The 19,622-nt window shown below is 40.4% G+C and overlaps 1 protein-coding gene across 2 annotated transcripts in view; it reads left to right on the top strand.

Moving 5' to 3' along the window:
* TMOD2 (tropomodulin 2) overlaps positions 1 to 10,040 on the top strand; it is a 55,575-nt gene extending 45,535 nt beyond the window's left edge. For both annotated transcript variants that reach the window (XM_019968831.2, XM_070797546.1), the window contains exon 10: positions 2,206 to 10,040. In XM_019968831.2, coding sequence (XP_019824390.1) covers positions 2,206 to 2,240 — 35 coding nt within the window. In that variant the 3' untranslated portion in view covers positions 2,241 to 10,040. The remainder of the gene's footprint in view (positions 1 to 2,205) is intronic.
* The last annotated feature ends 9,582 nt before the right edge of the window (positions 10,041 to 19,622 follow it).

Here is a 19,622-nt window from a genome sequence, read left to right as displayed (position 1 = left end):
CCACTTCAGATATAACATCTCACAGATAGATAACCATTCCACTGGCCTTTGGTGTCAGCCCTTCATCAGAAGTATATTATTACATGGTCATAGGAATCCACATTATCTTTACAGTGTTTACGTTTTATCGTGGCATTCTTTCAAGAGAAAATTTTTTTCCCAAGCAGCCTTTGATTTTTACTTGGTTTCCTTTGTATATTTATTTCTCCTTTACTTACTTCTTATGTGTAATCATCCTCTGTTGTTAATCTACACCGGAAAGTGGACACAGTGACATGGAAATTCCCAGTTCATTTATGTTTGACTCCTGTGTTTTTGTACTTGTGTTTAAGTATGGTTGTGTCTGATACCTTGGTGATTTACATGTGAAATGACCTAGTAGAGCTATGTTTTTTAACGGTTAAACTCAGAAGTAGCTTTTTCAGTTAGTCCCTCTTTTATCTTTCCTGCTACCCACTCTTTTGTGACTTATGTTAGAATGAGATGGGGAATGTCCTGGTCAACCACAGTGAAAAAGAATGGCACCGATTGGGAAAGCTTGATCTGGGGACATCCTAGCCACCTGAAACAGTGTAGAAAAAGACCATCCAGGTACCAGCAGTCCACTTGGCAAGTAGCCTGCCAATAACAGGCTTCAGTCCTCAATAGAGGTACGGGGCAGAATGCCAGGCCTTAGAGAAACTGGACAAGTTGTCCCACCAAGTACATTGCTGACCTTGGGGAGGGTTCAGATGGTAGACAAAGTGGAAGCTAAGGGTTAGAACTGTCAGAGGCAGGTAAATGTTAGTGTGCAGGTCCCTGCCCACACATGCTTACCCTCAGCCCTGAAGCCCAGCCAAGGTGCAGTGAATGGCACCCAGAGGGTGGCTGGGCATACGGCGGTGCTCACCTCCGAGGTGCAAAGGGTGAGGCGCAGTGGGCAGCAAACGGGAATGCTTAGAGCAGCAGTCAGAAGATACCTGGGAAAACACGAAGGTCCTCCTCTGAACAAAGAAAAATAGGCAAAACTGGAGGTTTAGAGGAAATGGAGAGGCGATCCTGAGCCCAAGAGCAGCAATCATGGGAATAGCTTTTGTCAGATTTTCTGCATCTGAGGCAGGAGCAGTCTGGATTATGTAAAGTGAGGAGATGAGATAGGGCACAGCCCAAGGCACTTTTTTTTTTTTTTTGCCAAATCCAGAAAGATTAGAGCAGTCCTCTTCCTGCCCACCAGAGGAGCCTGCAGGTAGGGATGTGAAAGGGGAAAGAAGGTTGTAGAAGTTGGGAAAGGCAGTCAGGCTAGCTCCTTTGTTACTAAGTACCAGATTACAGGGGGCTTCCCAGGTGGCTCAGTGGGTCAAGAATCTGCCTATGACACAGGAGATGTGGGTTCAATCCCTGGGTTGAAAAGATCCCCTGGAAGAAGGCATGGCAATCCAATCCAATATTCTTGCCTGGAGAATCCCATGGACAGAGGAGACTGGAGGAACCTGGCGGGCTACAGTCCACAGAGTTGCAAAGAGGCTGAAGTGACTTGAGCACTCACACACTCACACTGGATTAAATGAACCTTAATCTCTGAGTTTGCTGACACCTGAATAACACCCTCCTTGTTGTTGTTGTTTTGCTCAGTTGTATCCGATTCTTTGCGACCCCATGGACTGTAGCCTGCCAGGCTCCTCTGTCCATGGAATTCTCCAGGCAAGAATATTGGAGTGGGTAGCCATTCCCTTCTTCAGCACGCCTTCCTTGGAGGTTGCTATTTTGAAGTTTCCATTTAAAACAGGTTTAGAAACTTTAAACTTCTGTTTGCAGCTCTTCCTGGTCTTCAACTCAAAATCAGAATTGTGAATGTATCATCCTAGGGAATTAGTTTTAGCCAGTTGGTGACTGAGTTTCACAGAAGCTGAGAAGATGTGCTATGGATAAGTAAACAGGAGAGGTTCACCATCTCATGGGTTTGTTTCAGATTTCTACTCCGTTGAAATTGGAAAGGTCTAAGATTCAAGTTCCCAACTATCAGATATAGCTTTATTTAAATGTAAATTCCACAAAGCACTGGGCTATTCGATCATTTCCATGTGTTGCCATGGATAATTATTGAATAACTGTCCTCAAGCGTGTGGGATTGCTATTCTGTGTGATTATTGTTGTTTGTCTGAAATTTAAGGAATATTCCCTCTCCTCCATTTTGTCTTTTCAAACCTTTTTTTCTTTCTCATCTAGTTCGTAAAAAGCGAGTTGAAGGAGACAGAAGGTAAACTTCCACAAAAAGAGGCGAAGTTTCCCCACGGCAGCAATTTAAAAACAGAAGCTCTTCTCCTTCTTCACTGGGACCATTTTATCAAAGGTTGTTCATTTCCATTAGCCAAGCAACTAATAATTTAACTGTTATTCTTTTTTAGTGCTACATATTTGTCTTGGATTTTTTAACATATGCAACTGCTTTATTTGTCCCTGGACACCTCTGGCGACTTGCACCAATGGATTTATGCAGATCTTAGTCGTGACAGCAATCAAAAATGATTTAACCATTTTCATATTGGGTTATCTTGCTTTCTTATGTGAACTTTTTTTTTAACCGTTGAAAGGAACTTAATATATAAATGTGTTTGTAACTGTGATTAAGATAGAGGCCTACCTCTGTTTACATGCTTAGCTTTGAGTTAGGCTAAATACAACAGAAGTGTTCTCCTGACCACATAAGAAGTTAGTATTGCCAATCTTTCACTGAGTGAGAAAATGTGACCAGCTTGGCACAAATTCTCCCTTAGTTCCAGAAAAGTCACTAAATGCAAATGCCCTGCTGGTTGAAGATCAGTGGTGTCATCCTCATAAAAAGAAGACAGCATTATGATACATAAACACAGCTTTAGCAAATAAGTATGAAATATTTATTCACCCACAAATATAGCTTTAAGCCAGACTCATGCATAGCAAAATGAATTAGCTACTTTTACTGATTATTCCACATACATTCGGTCTTTAACATCACTCTATGGATAACATTTTATAAAACTGTTTTAAAGTTTTCCAGCCATGATGGGAAATTTTTAAATTATAAGAGGAAAGCTTTTCAAATAGTACATTCTAAGTAAAACAGTAATAATTGCACTTCAAGGTTATCTGTTACACACGATTACATTATTTTGGCAGATTTTAGAAGCATTTATTGCTTTGTCTTTAGGGCAACAAGATCACAGGATGAGATATGAACGTTCAAGATAATTATGTAGATTTTGTTCACATGGCATGATCCATCCAGACATTTGCAAACATCAGGAAAAAATGTGAATTATTATTTATCCAGAGTTTGTCATCTCAAGGACAAAGCCTGTGAAAGTACAACTTCGATGACTGGCTGATAGATGCTTGAATCTTTTTTCCAGCAGCCAACAGTGTCATGTTAAGCTAAGGACATTTGCGACTGCAGCCTCTGGCACCAGCTCTTTGATTACTGTCAGTGCCTAAGGCTAGAATTAATGGCCCTCTGACATTGCCTTAGGCCCCTCTCCCTCTTCCCCCTCCTTTCCTTCCAGTTCTTTCTCTTTCTTCTCTGTAATCCTGAGCCTTGTAAAGGTAGTGTCCTTCGTCTTGATGACACCTGGAGCTAAAGGAGTTGCTGACTCAGGCAGAGGAATTCACTAAGTAATTGAGTGTTCCTGAGTTGCTTGATAGCAATAAAATAAATAAATGGGAAAACAACTCATACATAATTCTAGTTAGTTTATAAAAGGCACAGAAACTGGAGAGAAAGTCCTTTCTTTAGGTTTTTTTGGGTTTTTCTGTAATATCTTTTCAACCAACTTTTTTGACCTTTAAACGAACTTTTTGACCAACCCAATAAAATTAGATATTTACTTGTAAGTGTCCACATCTCTAGCTCTAAAATCTTTTGAAAAAAGAAAAAGAAAAAAACAAAATAAAATCCTTTAAGATGTAAGAATATTTTATTATACTTTTTGAGGGAATAATGAGCAGAGCATATTGAATTTTGGAAATCGCAAAGATTCTTTAGTTTTCTGCTAGATTTCCCTATATATTAAAAAAAAAAGTAGTAACTACTATTTGATTTTTTTTTCTTTCCCTTTAGGTGTGGTATGTTGGAGCCAACTCATACAGGTTTCACCATTATTAAATTATCAAGAATTTTGAAAACTGGTTGCTAAGCACAACCATTATTAAAAATTAAATGGCATGCACTTACAATTAAATAATTATATATAAAAAAGTAATACTCAAAAATACATTTTGCCATTTTCGTACTCTTGAGATTATTTGCACCTATTGTGTTTTTGGCACACATTTTTTTTGGCAGAAATACTATATCGTGGTATGCTATTATACATCTCTCCCCAACTCGCTAGTTCTTCCCAACTAAGAAGTTCCATACTTCTTGTTGGTAGTTTGAAATTGATCATGGCATGGAAATTGATAAATGTTATAAATCAAGACTTTCCCCTATCTCACCTGTCCCCAGGTTGCTGGTTCATGCATCTACCATCAGCATAGCACTGGGTAAAATGTATAGTTTTTCTTCTTTTTTTTTTTGTTTTTTGTATACATGTTTTGGTTACCATGTTGCCAAAGGGAAGAACATTTCTGTTTCTCAGTTGTCTTTCTCCTTTCCCTTCAGATTTGTTGCAAATATATTCAAGTGCAGAGTCCCTGACATGCCCCACTAAGTAAGGCTTTTTCCTTTCTGCTCTCATTTACTCTCTTTCTTGCTTTCTCCCCTAAGAAATCTTGGATCCTACACAGAGTATTCCCTGCAGCCCCAAGATACTGTTGTCCCGAGGCTAAAGGCAAACCCTGGCAGGAAGAAGGAAAAAGGTCAGGACTTGATGGTGACTGTGCTGCAGTTGTTGATAGTATTAAAGCAAAATAATGGGATATTGTCAAAACTTAGCACTGTTTTTAGCTTACAAAATAGTTAGGTCAAATGTATATAGAATCTATTAAATCAAATATTTATTACTAATCAACTTATCATTACCTGTGTTTTTGAAGTAGCTTTAAAGGTGGCATTTCCATGAGTATTCACTTAACTATTAGAAGATAAACTTAAATTTAGAGGGCCTATATATCATTTAATTAACCTAGGACTTCATTTCCCCATCTCTGCAGTGTATGTAAGTAGAAGTTCCTTCGTGATCCTGAGCATGGTTATCCCTTACCATCCATCATGGTGGAGCATAATGTATATACAATATCTTTATGCATATGCATTTTGTCAAATATTATGTCAAGATATTTGGCAGCATCTGGACAATTGATTGAAGGGAGGTCATCTTTCCCCAGACCACCTCCTTTCCCCTGTTAGACTTGTACAGGCCCACCCTAAGTGTAAAATCATTCACCTGGACTTACAGGCTCCTGTCACCAACACCCATCCCAGCATATGTGGAAGATAACTTTTTGGAGATATTCTGGAAGTCTAGAGAGATCATGTCATTAGTCCAGCACATCTCCCCATCTGCCAGAAGTGTGTAATGAAAGCTGCTTTATCCTCATCAGCACGATTAAATTCCTGCCTTTCATCTTAGTAGGGCATAATGTAAATAAATGTCATGTGAGTGTGTGTGTGTTGCCAAATATCTACCTGGGTATTTGGCTGCATCTGGACCACTGATTGAAGGGAGATACTCTCTCCCCAGCCCCATTTCCCTTGTTCTTTTTAGAGCTGCTTTAGGCCCAGGTTAAATATGAAATCACTCCCTAGAAATTGCAGCTTAGGTCACCAACCACCAAATTTCGTAGCATTATGGAAGATAACTCTTAGGGAAGCTTGGAAATCATTTCATTGTTCCAGCACCAAGTCTCTCCATATGCCTAAAGTGTATGAGTGAAAGTGTTTTCATCTCCATCAACATGCTTAGGCCCCTTCCTTCGATTTTTGTAGGATATATTGTATATAAATATTTTGTACATTAAAGATTGCCAAATACTATAAAGGAGGTATTTGGCCAAAGCTGGACTCCTGAGTGAAGGGAGATGCTGTCTCCCAGCTCCTCTCCCCTCTCCTCTGTCAGAGTTGATGCGGGCCTAGGTTAGGTAGAGAATCGCTAACCTGAAGGGGCTCGTGCAACTCACCCATCTTAAAGCACGCACTTCATCTTACAATACAAGCCCATCTCCATTTAAAAACTCACAAAGCATCCCAATGCCTATACTCCTCAAAACAATTTCCGTAAGGGAAGCCTGGCACATCAAATCAAAAGAACGGCTGCTTCCCTTCCAGACAGAAATGTGGCCCCTGGCAGGGCACCAGCATTAAGGAAACCAGTGTGTTCTGAATAACTGCCATGAGAACATTTCAGTCAATCCTGAAACCGATTTAAGCATCAACATGCTTTAAGTGTAAGATAGCCCTCTAAAAATTCCAAGAGTTTGAGGATATTTTCCTTTTTTGTGGTCATGATGTACTTAGCCCTCTTCTAGGCACTGTGAAGGAGACAGGAAGTGTAAGACTATTATAATTTGACCTGTGCTTCTGGGTTTTGGGGTAGAGTGCTCTTTTGGAAAGTAGATACCATTTTTTAGCTCAAGTATTGATTGCATATGTAAAAACTAGCAGGGAGCTGTGAACACTGGGTTCTGTGCTGTGTTACCTATCCCCAGGAGAACTATTTCTGGAGTTGGGTTTGAAATCATGATTCTGTAGCTTCCTTCTTCTCTTCCACTAATGAAGCAATGATAGCTATATTCATTGTAATGAACAGAGAACTAAGAAATATTTTAGCTTTGCCTTCCAGTAACAGTAACAATTTCCCCTTATTGCTCCTAATTTAAAACATCCCTGCCACTCACTGTGCCATCCTCAATACTCAAGGATGGAGACACATGCAAAGGAAAGGTGTGCGAATTCTTGGGAGCATCAGGTGTGCCCTCTGGATGAAAATCACATGATCAGGCCCCTGGTAACAAGCTGGAGAGAGAAAAGGACCCAGAATTTCAAGGATGTAGTCACTGTTCTTGCTCCCAACTCTAGGTCAGATCAAATTTTGTTTTGTGGTTCAGGAGTTTAGTAGTGTGGAGGGGCTAGGTGCTGTGGAGAAGGTAGATGGAAATTAATGTTTTTCCCTTGCCTAAGGGTAGAAGTAAGCTCTGCTCAGCTTACCTCTTTCTCCTCTGCCCGTAACAGCTATGATTAAACATTCAGAAGATGGATGGAGGAGGAGTGGCAAGGTTTGAATTTATAACCTGCCTGTTCTAGGAAGGTTGTACACATATCAGAGGTTATCCCAGTTCTGTGATGCATCGTTGACCTGGAGGAGGGTGAAGGAGACTAGACTTTTCTCTGACATCTTCCATGGTAGTCATTCTGAGCACATTGGCTCTGCTAGTTGGTATGGTGGAAGGGCACCATACTAACAGATTTGGAGACTGACTCCTAATCCCATCACCAACACTTAGCAGGTATATGATCATGGGCAATTCATTCAATTGCCTGACAATTATAGACTATATAGGGGGAAGAGCACTGGATTTGGAGTCAAGACACTTGACACTTGGCTCCATACTTTCTTAGCTGGGAGACTATGGGGCAAGTCACTCAGTCTCTCAAACCTAAGGTTCTTCAGTTATACTATAATGGGAATAACCTTCACTAACTACCTCACAGAGTTGTGGTGAGAATATATCAGCTATTGGGATGAAAACACGATACTGGAAAGGGCTGTACAAAAGTGGGAGATCATTTTTTATTATCGATTCACTACTGTTTTCCACTGCCTCTTGAATCTGTTTTCTTCTAAGCAACAACTACATCTTTCACATCTTTTTGAATACGGGGAATTGAAGCGTGGGTATGATGTCGGGGACTGGAGTTATTTTAGTTTCAACATAGAAGTCGGAGAAGTAGTAGATAGGTGCTGTGGGTGTTAGACATACCAGTGAAGTGTGCATGTGGGGGGGTGGCGCATTTTCCTGGGCCATTTTGACAGCACCCTGGGATATGGTCAGGACCCTTGCAGAGAGCCTAAGGCTGGACACAGGGGGAAACAAACAGTAATTAAGAACTGAGGGGAGGGTCTGGAGCACCGCTGCTCTCCAGTGAGCTCTGTCACTACTCAGGGGGTGGGTTCGGCTAAGGCTTGAGGTGTGATTGGAGGCCTAGAAAAGAAGACTGTCGTTAGGGCCCCAGCAGCTGTGTAACAGGCTTGAGCCCTAATAACAAAGGGGAGAAACTATCACTTGTGAGGTCAGCTCTCCCAGGCATCAGCTGCTTTGTTATCACCAGCAACCTTAGCCCTGATCAGTATTATTTTCTGCTAAGATATTGAAACATAGCCTCAAGGGACTTTCATAAGCACTGGGAGGCAGGGACTGTCTCATGAATCTTTGCATCTTCAGTAGCATCTAGTAAGGTGCCTTGTACATAATAGGTGCTTAATAAATGTTGCTTGAATCGAAATGTCCTCCAGCCCCGCAAGAATCATGCTCCATTTGCCACCATGTGATACTTTTGGAAAATAAAACTGATTTCGACATCAGCTCTGTGTGGCTTCCCTAGTGGCTCAGGCGGTAAAGAACCTGCCTGCAAAGCAGGAGACCTGGGTTTGATCCCTGGGTTGGGAAGATCCCCTGAGAAGGGAATGGCTGCCCATTCCATTATTCTTGCCTGAAGAATTCCATGGACAGAGGAGCCTGGTGGGGCTATAGTCCATGGGGTCACAAAGAGTGAGACAATTGAGCAACTAACACTCTCACTTTTTTCACTATGTCTGACTTTGGGCGGGTCTTTCATCTAATCTTCATTTCCTTTGTAAAATGAGTGAGTGGATTAGATGCTGTCTAAGGTCCCTTCCAGCTCCCAAATGTTACAATCCTGTGGTTCTCAATGTTTCTGTCACCTGTGAACGTGGGTGCTCTATGCCTCCCTTGTGGCTCCTTCTCTCCTCCGTAGGCTTTGTTCAGAGGAAGGGGTCTGAACATTCCACAGAGCTATTTCTTCCTCTTCAGTGGTTTTTACTGTCTTCAGAATAGTTCTAGAGAAGCAGCCTTTTCAAAAAGGACATTTTAAAATATATTTTCTCCTCAAAATTAGTAGCAAAAGAAAGAAGGAAATGTAAAGAAACTGAGCATAGTAAACATGGCATGTTTTTCATAGATTTTTATTTAAAGACGGAGAGAGTCTGAGCACATATCGACTGAATAATAGAAGCCAATCACACAGTACACTGTGCGACTGAGAGAAGCTTGTCCAGGATTAACACTTTCCCATGGATAATCTAAATGTGGATAGATAAGAATTGGCCATATGGTGAGATGGATAGAAGGTGTACTTTTAAAGGACATTTTATTTTAGTACCAAATTTTGCCAGTGACAATCTTTAGTTAAGAAAGAAATTCTTCAGAACTAAAATTCTCATCTCTGCCACTTTGCTTTTTAAAAAACCCCATTATATTCATGGAATAATATTTATATTTTAATTGAAACTTTATCTTAATTCTGTTTCATCTATTTAAAGAAAACAAGAGCATTTTTCATTGCATTAAAAAATGTAAAATACTTGCATGCCACCAGTGTGTAATACTTTCCCAGTTCAGATGCTTGTAATATGTGACTTGATGTGTCCCTGTATTATTTTGAAGAGAACAAAGGAAATAATACTTTGTAAGCTGTTTAAACTTATAATGGCAATATTTATTTGGCTAAGTGGTTATTGGAAAATGCACATAGTTTCGTTTTTCACTTTGAAACTTTCCAAAGGTAGATATTGATTATATTCATTAGGGAATTGAAAACTAATTTGCCTTTTAAATGTGAAATTGAACATTTTGTGGGAAATGTGTGAAAAAGCAAAATGTATGAAGCGTGAAGTACTTTTCCCATGATAATTAATAAGGATCCCAGGTGGCATAAATAGATGCAGTGTTTGACTCTTTGGAATTTGCCAGCCTGATCTAACGCTAAGGTAAATGTATACTGTTTTAATTAATCAATATCTTTCTGCTTTTAGAGATAATAATGTATTCATTTGTGTCTGGAATGAAATTTCCAAGTGAAAATGTACAGAACACTAGGAATTAATAAACTTTTCTTTTTAAAAATGAAAGCAAGGACTGATTTAATCTGGATAATTTTAAGACATCTGGTCTTTTTAAAATAAATGATTGGCACCGTGTTCTCATATTAGAAAAGTACATTTGCTAGAAAGGACCTTAGAGTGTCCCTATTATGAAGAAGATAAGAAGTAGACAGACAACCAGAAGTAGCCAGAGGAGAAACAAGACGTTATTATCAAAATGAAAATACACACACACATACAACATTCAGCTAAACAGTTCACATTTGTTACAATAAATGGGAACAAGAATACAGGTAACTCAAAGAGGTTTTAAGTGTTTTACCTTGAATTTTTTATATTAATTTTGGAATTGCTTTCTTTGTAAACTAGGCTGGAATTCAAAACAGGGAACACTAAAAATAACAGTTACATTGTAAAGGTTTGTCCTAGAAAAACAGGAAAACCTATTCTTTCTGCTGCCCTGTTGAACTATGCTCAAACTCTTTGTCACTTGGACTGATGACAAAGTCCAAGAAGAAGCATAGAAGGCCTGTGTCGAGTTTCTGGATTTGCTGTCTCATACCTGTTCATGGTCAAGGAAGTATAGTAATTATTTGAAGAATTCTCTTTCAGTCTATGGGGCTATAATGAATAGGCATTACAGGTGTGCACTTTGGGATCAGAATCTGACTTCTGTTAGTTGTGTGAGTTTCTGCAAATTACCCAGCCTCAGTTTCTTCACTTCTAAAATAAGAATCACAACCCAGCTTCCCATTAGGGCTATCATGAGGATGCACATGTAAACATTTAGAGCAGTTCCTGGCATATAGAAGGCACTTAGATATTAGAAAAATTCTAACCTAAATAAGTATCCATGGATATTAATGACAAAGTTCTCCATTTTATGCTGACAGTGTTGGGAATTTAAGAAGGACTGAATCTTATTAGTTTTTGTGTTTTCATCATCCATCCCCTTTCTGTCAGATAGGCCCTCCCCCATCACTCCATGAATCAAATATGAATAAGATAGAGCTGACTCAGGAGTTACTCCTGACCCACCCCCTCACTTAGCTTTTCGTGAATCCCCTGATGTTTCACCCTGCTTGCATTTGCCCTGCTTTCTGGGTGCCCTCCTTTGGATTTGGCAGTCTGGCCTCAGGAGTGACTCCTTGATTTTGGGTCAGTTGTATGTTATGCTTGATTTTGTTATGGACACCTTCTCTTGGTTTGATCATACAGCCTTTCTCTGGGGCTCTAGGAAGTGGTGCCCCACACCCTCTCTGCCCTGCTTCCAACTAACTTCTCAGTTCTCCCAGTCAGGGAACACAATCAGATGCCCACAGCATCCTGCAAGTGTCCCTCATATCACAGGGCCTTCACAGGAACTAGGTGTATGCATGCTTTAATGAGGCGGGCTACACTTTGGGCCCAACCAACCTAAGAAATGCGATGCTGTAGGAGAATCAATGCATGACTCAAAAGGTTTGGTGGTGGAGGTGGAAGCTGGGCAAAGATGGGAGAGTTCTCCAAACTCTAGACCACTGAACTTATTGGTCCTGAGCAACATTTTAGAAAAGTATATTATCCACTTTAGTGGTTTGTAAGCACTTAGAAGTGAAGCAGTGATCTCTAAGAGGCAGCATGCTGCTGCTGCTAAGTTGCTTCAGTTGTGTCTGACTCTGTGTGACCTCATAGACGGCAGCCCACCAGGGTCCCCCGTCCCTGGGATTCTCCAGGCAAGAACACTGGAGTGGGTTGTCATTTCCTTCTCCAATGCATGAAAGTGAAAAGTGAAAGTGAAGTTGCTCAGTCATGTCCGACTCTTTGCGATCCCATGGACTGCAGCCTACCAGGCTCTTCCGCCCATGGGATTTTCCAGGCAAGAGTACTGGAGTGGGTTGCCATTGCCTTCTCCAAAGAGGCAGCATAGGTTCACATAAAATAAATGGTAGGAAATCATAAGAGTTTAGATCTCATTGAGACATTTGAGAAAGTTTCACGTATCCTTGAAAAACATGGGCTGCACAACAATTCATCAAAGTAATTAAATGGCTGGTTTAAACAGTCTTTTTAATTCATGATCATAAGTAAAGGCTGATGAATGGAAGAATTTCAACCAGAAGGGCTTAGCCACTATTCAGCTATTTCCTTGGTGAGTTTTAGTTAACAGTTCATCAGTAATTTGGATGTGATACTCATAGACTATAGATTGAATCTTTAGCTCATAGGCTCCAGGATAGACAAGGAACACTTTGACAGGTTTAAAACTATCTAGACAGGCCAAAGTCTATGCCTGTATCTAAACAGACAAAGTTGTATAGAAACAACAGTACAGTTTTCTACTCTTAATCCAAAAACCAACTACAAAAGATAGAATGGAAAAAATGTGACTTAATTACCATCTGTGTGGATAAAGACTTTGAGTTCAGTTCAGTTGCTCAGTCATGTCCGACTCTTTGCAACCATGAATTGCAGCACGCCAGGCCTCCCTGTCCATCACCAACTCCCAGAGTTCACTCAAACTCACGTCCATCAAGTCAGTGATGCCATCCAGCCATCTCATCCTCTGTCATCCCATTCTCCTCCTGCCCCCAATCCCTCCCAGCATCAGTCTTTTCCAATGAGTCAACTCTTCGCAGGATGTGGCCAAAGTATTGGAGTTTCAGCTTTAGCATCATTCCTTCCAAAGAACACCCAGGGTTGATCTCCTTTAGAATAGACTAGTTGGATCTCCTTGCAGTCCAAGGGACTCTCAAGAGTCTTCTCCAACACCACATTTCAAAAGCATCGATTATTCAGCACTCAGCTTTCTTCACAGTCCAATTCTCACATCCATACATGACCACAGGAAAAACCATAGCCTTGACTAGACGGACCTTTGTTGGCAAAGTAATGCCTCTGCTTTTCAATATGCTATCTAGGTTTAGCATCTTAACTAACAAATCTTAACTGACAAAGTTAAGTTAAATGACAAAGTTCAAGGATAAGGGAAATAATAGTGAAGTGAAAGTGAAGGTGAAGTCGCTCAGTCGTGTCAGACTCTTTGCAACCCGGATTCAATCCCAGGGTTGGGAAGATCTCCTGGAGAAGGAAATAGCAACACACTCCAGTATTCCTGCCTGGAGAATCCCATGGATGGAGGAGCCTGATAGGCTACAGTCCATGGGGTCACAAAGAGTCGGACATGACTGAATGACTTCACTTTCACTTTCACTTCACTATTATTTCGGTCATCCTTGAACTTTGTCATGATTCATGTTTATATGTTTTTAAAGGTTATTATTATATCTAATCAGTCAACAGTGTCACTGATAACAAAGTATGTCATTTAGATTTGCTATTATTTTATGAATGTTCATTTTTAGATATAGGCGGGTATTATAGATTTAATCTAGTGAGGAATCTCTGTTATTTGTTGCAATTCTATCAATTGCAATATTGTTGCAATATTAAATTATATTGCTGATTGGCTAAGTAAAATCTGTAGTAATTCCTTCATTTTGTGTTCAACATCAATTAAAAAGAAATCAACTCAAAAATTATTAAGAACTTTCAAGCAGTTAAGTAGAGAAATAGGTTGACAGCTACTACAAATACGGACTGCATTAGCTAGATACCTTAGGAATAACAAGTATATCTTTTTTATTCAATAAATGTTTTTAAAACTTTAAGTAATGATACAAGGAAGGATAAGAAGAGATTATATCATAACTCTATTCTTTGTGGAAATCTTTGGTGTACCTAGAACATATAATTTAAAACAAGAATTTAATTCTTAGTTACATTTAGGACATGGCTCTGTTCATCTACTCACCTCAGCTGAAATATGACTCTCTCCAGTGACTGTACAAGTCTTCCAGCTCACAGAGCTTGGAAATTATTATTCCTATGCTATGTTAAGCTTTACTATTTAAGCACTAATACTTTAAATAATATTAAAACAGTAAGTTAAATTTGGGCATCAGTTTTTAGGTTTATTTGTGTATCCTAGAAATTTATTTTTTGATAGTGACATTTATGAGCAACTTTGGCTTTGGCTGAAAATTTGAATTAGCCCTTTGTCATCTGGCTGAAAGGTGGGTATATTTAGTGCACCTCCAGTGGAGGTACAATAGGATATGAAAATGTGAGGAATGGCAAAATTAATTCCAGCTGATGGCATTAGGGGAAGTTTGAGTGAGAAACAAGCATTTGAGATGCACAATGAAACATGAGGAAGCTTCTAACAAGCAGACATGGGGGTGCTAAGGAAGGATATTTCAAGCTAAAGGCTTAAATCCTTCCTTTAAAATCATACACACCAGCTATGGTGTCTGTCTTCTCTGATTCCTACCTCGCACTGCTTTAACCAACTCCAGGCTCCCAGGAATGAAATCTTTACCTTTTTTGTTACAACTTGATGTCTTCAGCTTACGTTTTCTCTGCTGGGCTATAAAATACATTAAAAAAAAAAATAAGTATATCAAGGAAACTATTTCCTAAAGGAAACTTTTGATAACAAGAAAATTGCTGCTGGCATTAATTTGCAAATGATGATTCAGTGCAACAGGCTTTATGAGTTACTCTGGCTGGAAATTTAAAGATAACACTAATTAGGCTTGTAAAACATTGAGTAAAGTTACTGTGTCACTTTATCAATCACTTTCACTCTCACTAAACCCTGAAAACAGGAAGTGTACTCTGTTCCTTACTCAAATATTTTACCTAACAGCCTCAGATTCCTTCTCTTCTGTACACTAAACTTAATGAAAGTTACTTCAATTACTTGAAGTGGGGCTAAATGCATGGGGGAGGGGTGCCATACCACTTCTATTTCAGAGGCTTGCCTTTCATGGAATAGGCACTGCAGTAGTCAGCTTTGCTAGGTCAGTCTATAGTAACAAACAAACCTAACTCTCAGTTCACTTCCTGCTCGAGTTACATGTCAACACCTGCTTTTAGCCAAAGCTCTGATTCCATGTGACCTGTTCCAAAACCCAGGCAGAAGGACAAGACTCAATCTGATACATGCCATCCTCCTGGGAGAAGGAAAGAGTAAGCACAGGTGTGGAAATAGCACTTTTATAGCCTCCACCCAAAGATGTCTTAGCATCACTTCCACTCATTTTACTGGTCAAAGCAAATTCATGTTTATAAGTTTTGCGAGGATGATATAAAAACAATTGTGTGAAGAAAGAAGGAAAAGAAACCTGAGAATATATATAGGGAGGCACTCCAAATCATATAACAGTGGGTAAAGCAGTCTTTACAGGAGAGCAAATAATTGGGAACAATATTGAAATCCTCCATTTAGTTAGATTATTTAGTCAGATTAACCTTTTAGTTAGAGTCGCAAAGAGTCGGACACGACTGAGTGACCAAACTGAACTGAACTGAACCGAACCTTTTAGTTAGATTACCGTTTCCACTTAATTATGTAAATATAATTTTCAGGTTTTACCTCTTTTTTTTCCCTCTTCCACAATTGTGCTTTTCGAACTGTAAGCTAATAATGGCAACTCGTAAAGCGTAGTCCATTAAAAAGAGAGCTCTGTCTCCATTTCAGGATGAGTTTCACTGGCTCTTGCCTGTGGAGCAAAATCCTCTCCCAGCTGGTGTTTATGGCTGCATCAGAACCTTGACTGGTCTTTACCATGAACCCTGTGGTTCTGTGTCCCACTCCTGTGCAGGAGGGGGAGGGAAGGTTATTTATTTCACGTATTTATTGAATACCTACTATATGTCAGGCATTGTTGCAGATGCTAGGGAGAGAGGGGTAAATGATGTGAACTCCTGGAGCTTACATTAGTATATCAAGCAAGATGTTAGGTAGCAACAGGGTGCTAAGAAGACAAAGTAAAGGGGAGAAAGGGTAAGATGATCAGAGAAGACATTTCAGAGGTGACATTTGAACAGAACCTTCATGAAAATGAGGGCATGAGCCAGGAGTATTTGGGAGGAATGCATTCTCCAGTATACTAGAAAGAACTTGAAGTGACTGGAGCAGAGAGAAAGAGTGTGTGTGTGGTAGGAAATAAAATAATCACGTAAGGACTGGTGGGGGTTGTAACTTTGGATTGTATTGGAAATATTTGGGGAAGCCCTAAGTGGTTTGGAGAAGGGGGTGACATGATCTGATTTGTTTTAAAAAGACCCGTTCTGGCACTTGTATAGAGAAATAAATTATAGTTAGAGAAAGCAGTGAGGAAGATTCTGGGTTTTGTTTTGCTTTTACAGTTTTATCCAATACTTAAATGTTATTCGTAATGCCTCTGGCCCCATTTGTGATATTTAATGTATGTGGGTTTAGGAGATTCATATTTGTCAACCTTGTCATTATAATATGATAACACTTGTCTGAAGAAAGGAAAAGAATCCATCACCAAATCACTTTATTTTCAAAAGATGAAGGCATTTGTTAGGGACAAGTTAAAGAGCTAAAAAAGAAAATATATTTAGTGTATATCTAATACCCTGTATTGGAAGGTCAGGGATGAAATGTGTCATCTTTAAATCAGTCAGATACTGAATTAAAAGCCCTCTCTGCCTAAAGAGTAAAGCAGAAGAAGCTGTATTACTGCAAAGTCCTTAAAATAAACCATATCTGGATAACCCTGCTCCCTTGCTTTTTCAGACGCTCTGGTTTGTCAGTTTTTCCCGAGGTGTAGCATGAACTCACAAGAGACTTTTTAGTTAGTCACAATACCTATATATTAACTTCTAATGAAATTCAGAACTATCAAGTGAATCCAGATATTCAGCTCTTCCAGTAAGAGCATCTTCCTGGACTGTATTAGAAAATTTTTTAATGTACTTTAGATGTGGTCACAGCAAGGAGATCCAACCAGTCCACCCTAAAGGAAATCAGTCCTGAATGTTCATTGGAAGGACTGATGTTGAGGCTGAAACTCCAATACTTTGGCCACCTGATTCGAAGAGCTGACTCATTTGAAAAGACCCTGGTGCTGGAAAAGATTGAAGACATGAGGAGAAGGGGACGACAGAGGATAAGATGATTGCATGGCATCACCGACTCAACGGACATGAGTTTGAGTAAACTCCAGGAGTTGGTGATGGACGGGGAGGCCTGGCGTGCTGCAGTCCATGGGGTCGCAAAGAGTCGGACACAACTGAGTTACTGAACTGAACTGAACTAAGATGTAGTCACAGATTATCTTAAAGAATTGGATGAGATTTAGGAGACAGTCAATGGCAACCCACTCCAGTGTTCTTGCCTGGAGAATCCCAGGGACGGCGGAGCCTGGTGGCTGCCATCTCTGGGGTCGCACAGAGTCGGACACGACTGAAGTGACTTAGCAGCAGCAGCAGCAGCAGAAGACAGTCTGATCAACGGTGGAAAGCATGCTAGAATTTGAGTCAGGCTACCTGTACTTCATTTCTGGATCTCACACAATTACTGACTGTGTGACCTTGCACAGATTATTTAAATGTTCTGAGTCTTAGTTTTCTCATATGTAGAAACAGAAGATACTAACATAGTCTTTGTAGGTTATTTAGAGGATTGGATGATATATTATTAAGGGAGTGTTGGCACAATTCTTGGTGTGGGTTAAGTATTCAATAAATATTAGTTGAACCTGAATTCTGAATTCTGTAGGACATTGCTCTCAGTTATTATCTCCAAGAATATTTGAGAAACAGATTCCCACTAATACGCTATAGAAAATAAGATGCAGTGGCACACGATTTCATGTTAATAGCCTTCTAAGAGTATTTGCATTTTGGAACTGTTTTTATTTTCTTTTTCTTCTTCTGAAAACCCCCAAATCATTAGTGATCTTTATTGTTAAATTAGCAGATTCTAACTGCATGAAATTCCAGGATGTTTACCCAGGCGCTCCCGGAAGTAAATGCCGGGAGGTGCTTAACCATCATCATGAGAAACGCCGGGCTGGAGGAAGCACAAACTGGAATCAAGATTGCCGGGAGAAATATCAATAACCTCAGATATGCAGATAACACCACCCTTATGGCAGAAAGTGAAGAAGAACTAAAGAGCCTCTTGACGAAAATGAAAGAGGAGAGTGAAAAAGTGGCTTAAAGCTCAACATTCAGAAAACTAAGATCATGGCATCTGGTCCCATCATTTCATGGCAAATAGATGGGGAAACAGTGGAAACTTCATGGCTGACTCTATTTTGGGGGGCTCCAAAGTCACTGCAGATGGTGATTGCCGCCATGAAATTAAAAGACACTTACTCCTTGGAAGGAAAGTTATGACCAACCTAGATAGCATATTAAAAAGCAGAGACATTACTTTGCCAACAAAGGTCCGTCTAGTCAAGACTATGGTTTTTCCAGTGGTCATGTATGGATGTGAGAGTTGGACTGTGAAGAAAGCTGAATGCCGAAGAATTGATGCTTTTGAACTGTAGTGTTGGAGAAGACTCTTGAGAGCGCCTTGGACTGCAAGGAGATCCAACCAGTCCATCCTAAAGGAGATCAGTCCTGGGTGTTCATTGAAAGGACTGATGTTGAAGCTGAAACTCCAATACTTTGGCCACCTGATGCGAAGAGCTGACTCATTTGAAAAGACGCTGATTCTGGGAAAGATTGAGGGCAGGAGGAGAAGGGGACCACAGAGGATGAGATGGTTGGATGGCATCACCGACTTGATGGACATGGGTTTGGGTGGACTCTGGGAGTTGGTGATGGACAGGGAGTCCTGGCGTGCTGTGGTTCATGGCTGTGGTTCATGGCTGTGGTTCACGGGGTCGCAAAGAGTCGGACACGACTGAGCGACCGAACTGAAGTAGCTGGAATGTATCTCAAGCAGGCACTTCAGTCCTCTATCTGGATGCATTTGTTTTGTTTTGTTTTGTTTTTAAGAAGGCGTATCAAAGTGGAGCTGGCTCCGATGAATGGTTTATTCCTGAAGGGCAGACCAGGAAAATTACCGGCGAGTGATTAATGAAAGCAAGGTCATGGCTATTTCCTCTCCTCAGAGCACAGGACAAAAGGCAGCCATTTCACAAGCCACCGTGGAGCTGTCTTCTAAAGTATTCCTGCTCTTTTCCTCTTCGCCTCCAGAGTGTCCACCTGCCCCAGCTCCCGGCTAAGCAGCTCTACTATTTTTTCTCCCACTTCCATCACTTCAGTTCCACTGCCTGGTGTACAGCTTGTAGCTAAAATGCGAGGTTGGGGTGGGGCTGAAACTGATCTCTGCAACATCATCCCTGGTTTCATACCTAAGGAACTCACTAGGGTCACAATGCCCTTGAGGTGACATCTCCTTATTTATGTCTCTCTCGTGTCTTGGCCTTTGTTTCCTTTTCTATCAGTTTTTCAAGAAAAATTTAGAGGACTCAAAGTCATGTCCTCGCATTAGCAACCAAGCATACAAGTCCTGCCGTGAGTCCCTCTTGACTACAAGTCAAAGTAAAAAAGGAAATCTATACTAATGAGCCGTTAGCTTCTGTTTATAGCTCTCAAAGGGTCCAAGGTAGATAATTCCACGAGCAGAGGACGTTTCCTCGGGCTGGTGTTAAGTCTTGGTATTCACAGCCTCTTTCAACGTCCACCAAAAAGAAAATACCAGGGTTTCGCCGAGTCGCGCCCTCCTCGCTCGGACTACAACTCCCAGGATGCCTCCTCGATCTGGGAGTGCGCACGCGCGTCTGGGGGCGGAGT

This window comes from Bos indicus, chromosome 10, assembly GCF_029378745.1.
Source record: "Bos indicus isolate NIAB-ARS_2022 breed Sahiwal x Tharparkar chromosome 10, NIAB-ARS_B.indTharparkar_mat_pri_1.0, whole genome shotgun sequence".
NCBI classification, from domain to species: domain Eukaryota; kingdom Metazoa; phylum Chordata; class Mammalia; order Artiodactyla; family Bovidae; genus Bos; species Bos indicus.
Note: the sequence above shows the minus strand (reverse complement) of the source record. Positions and strands in the feature narration are given on the sequence as shown.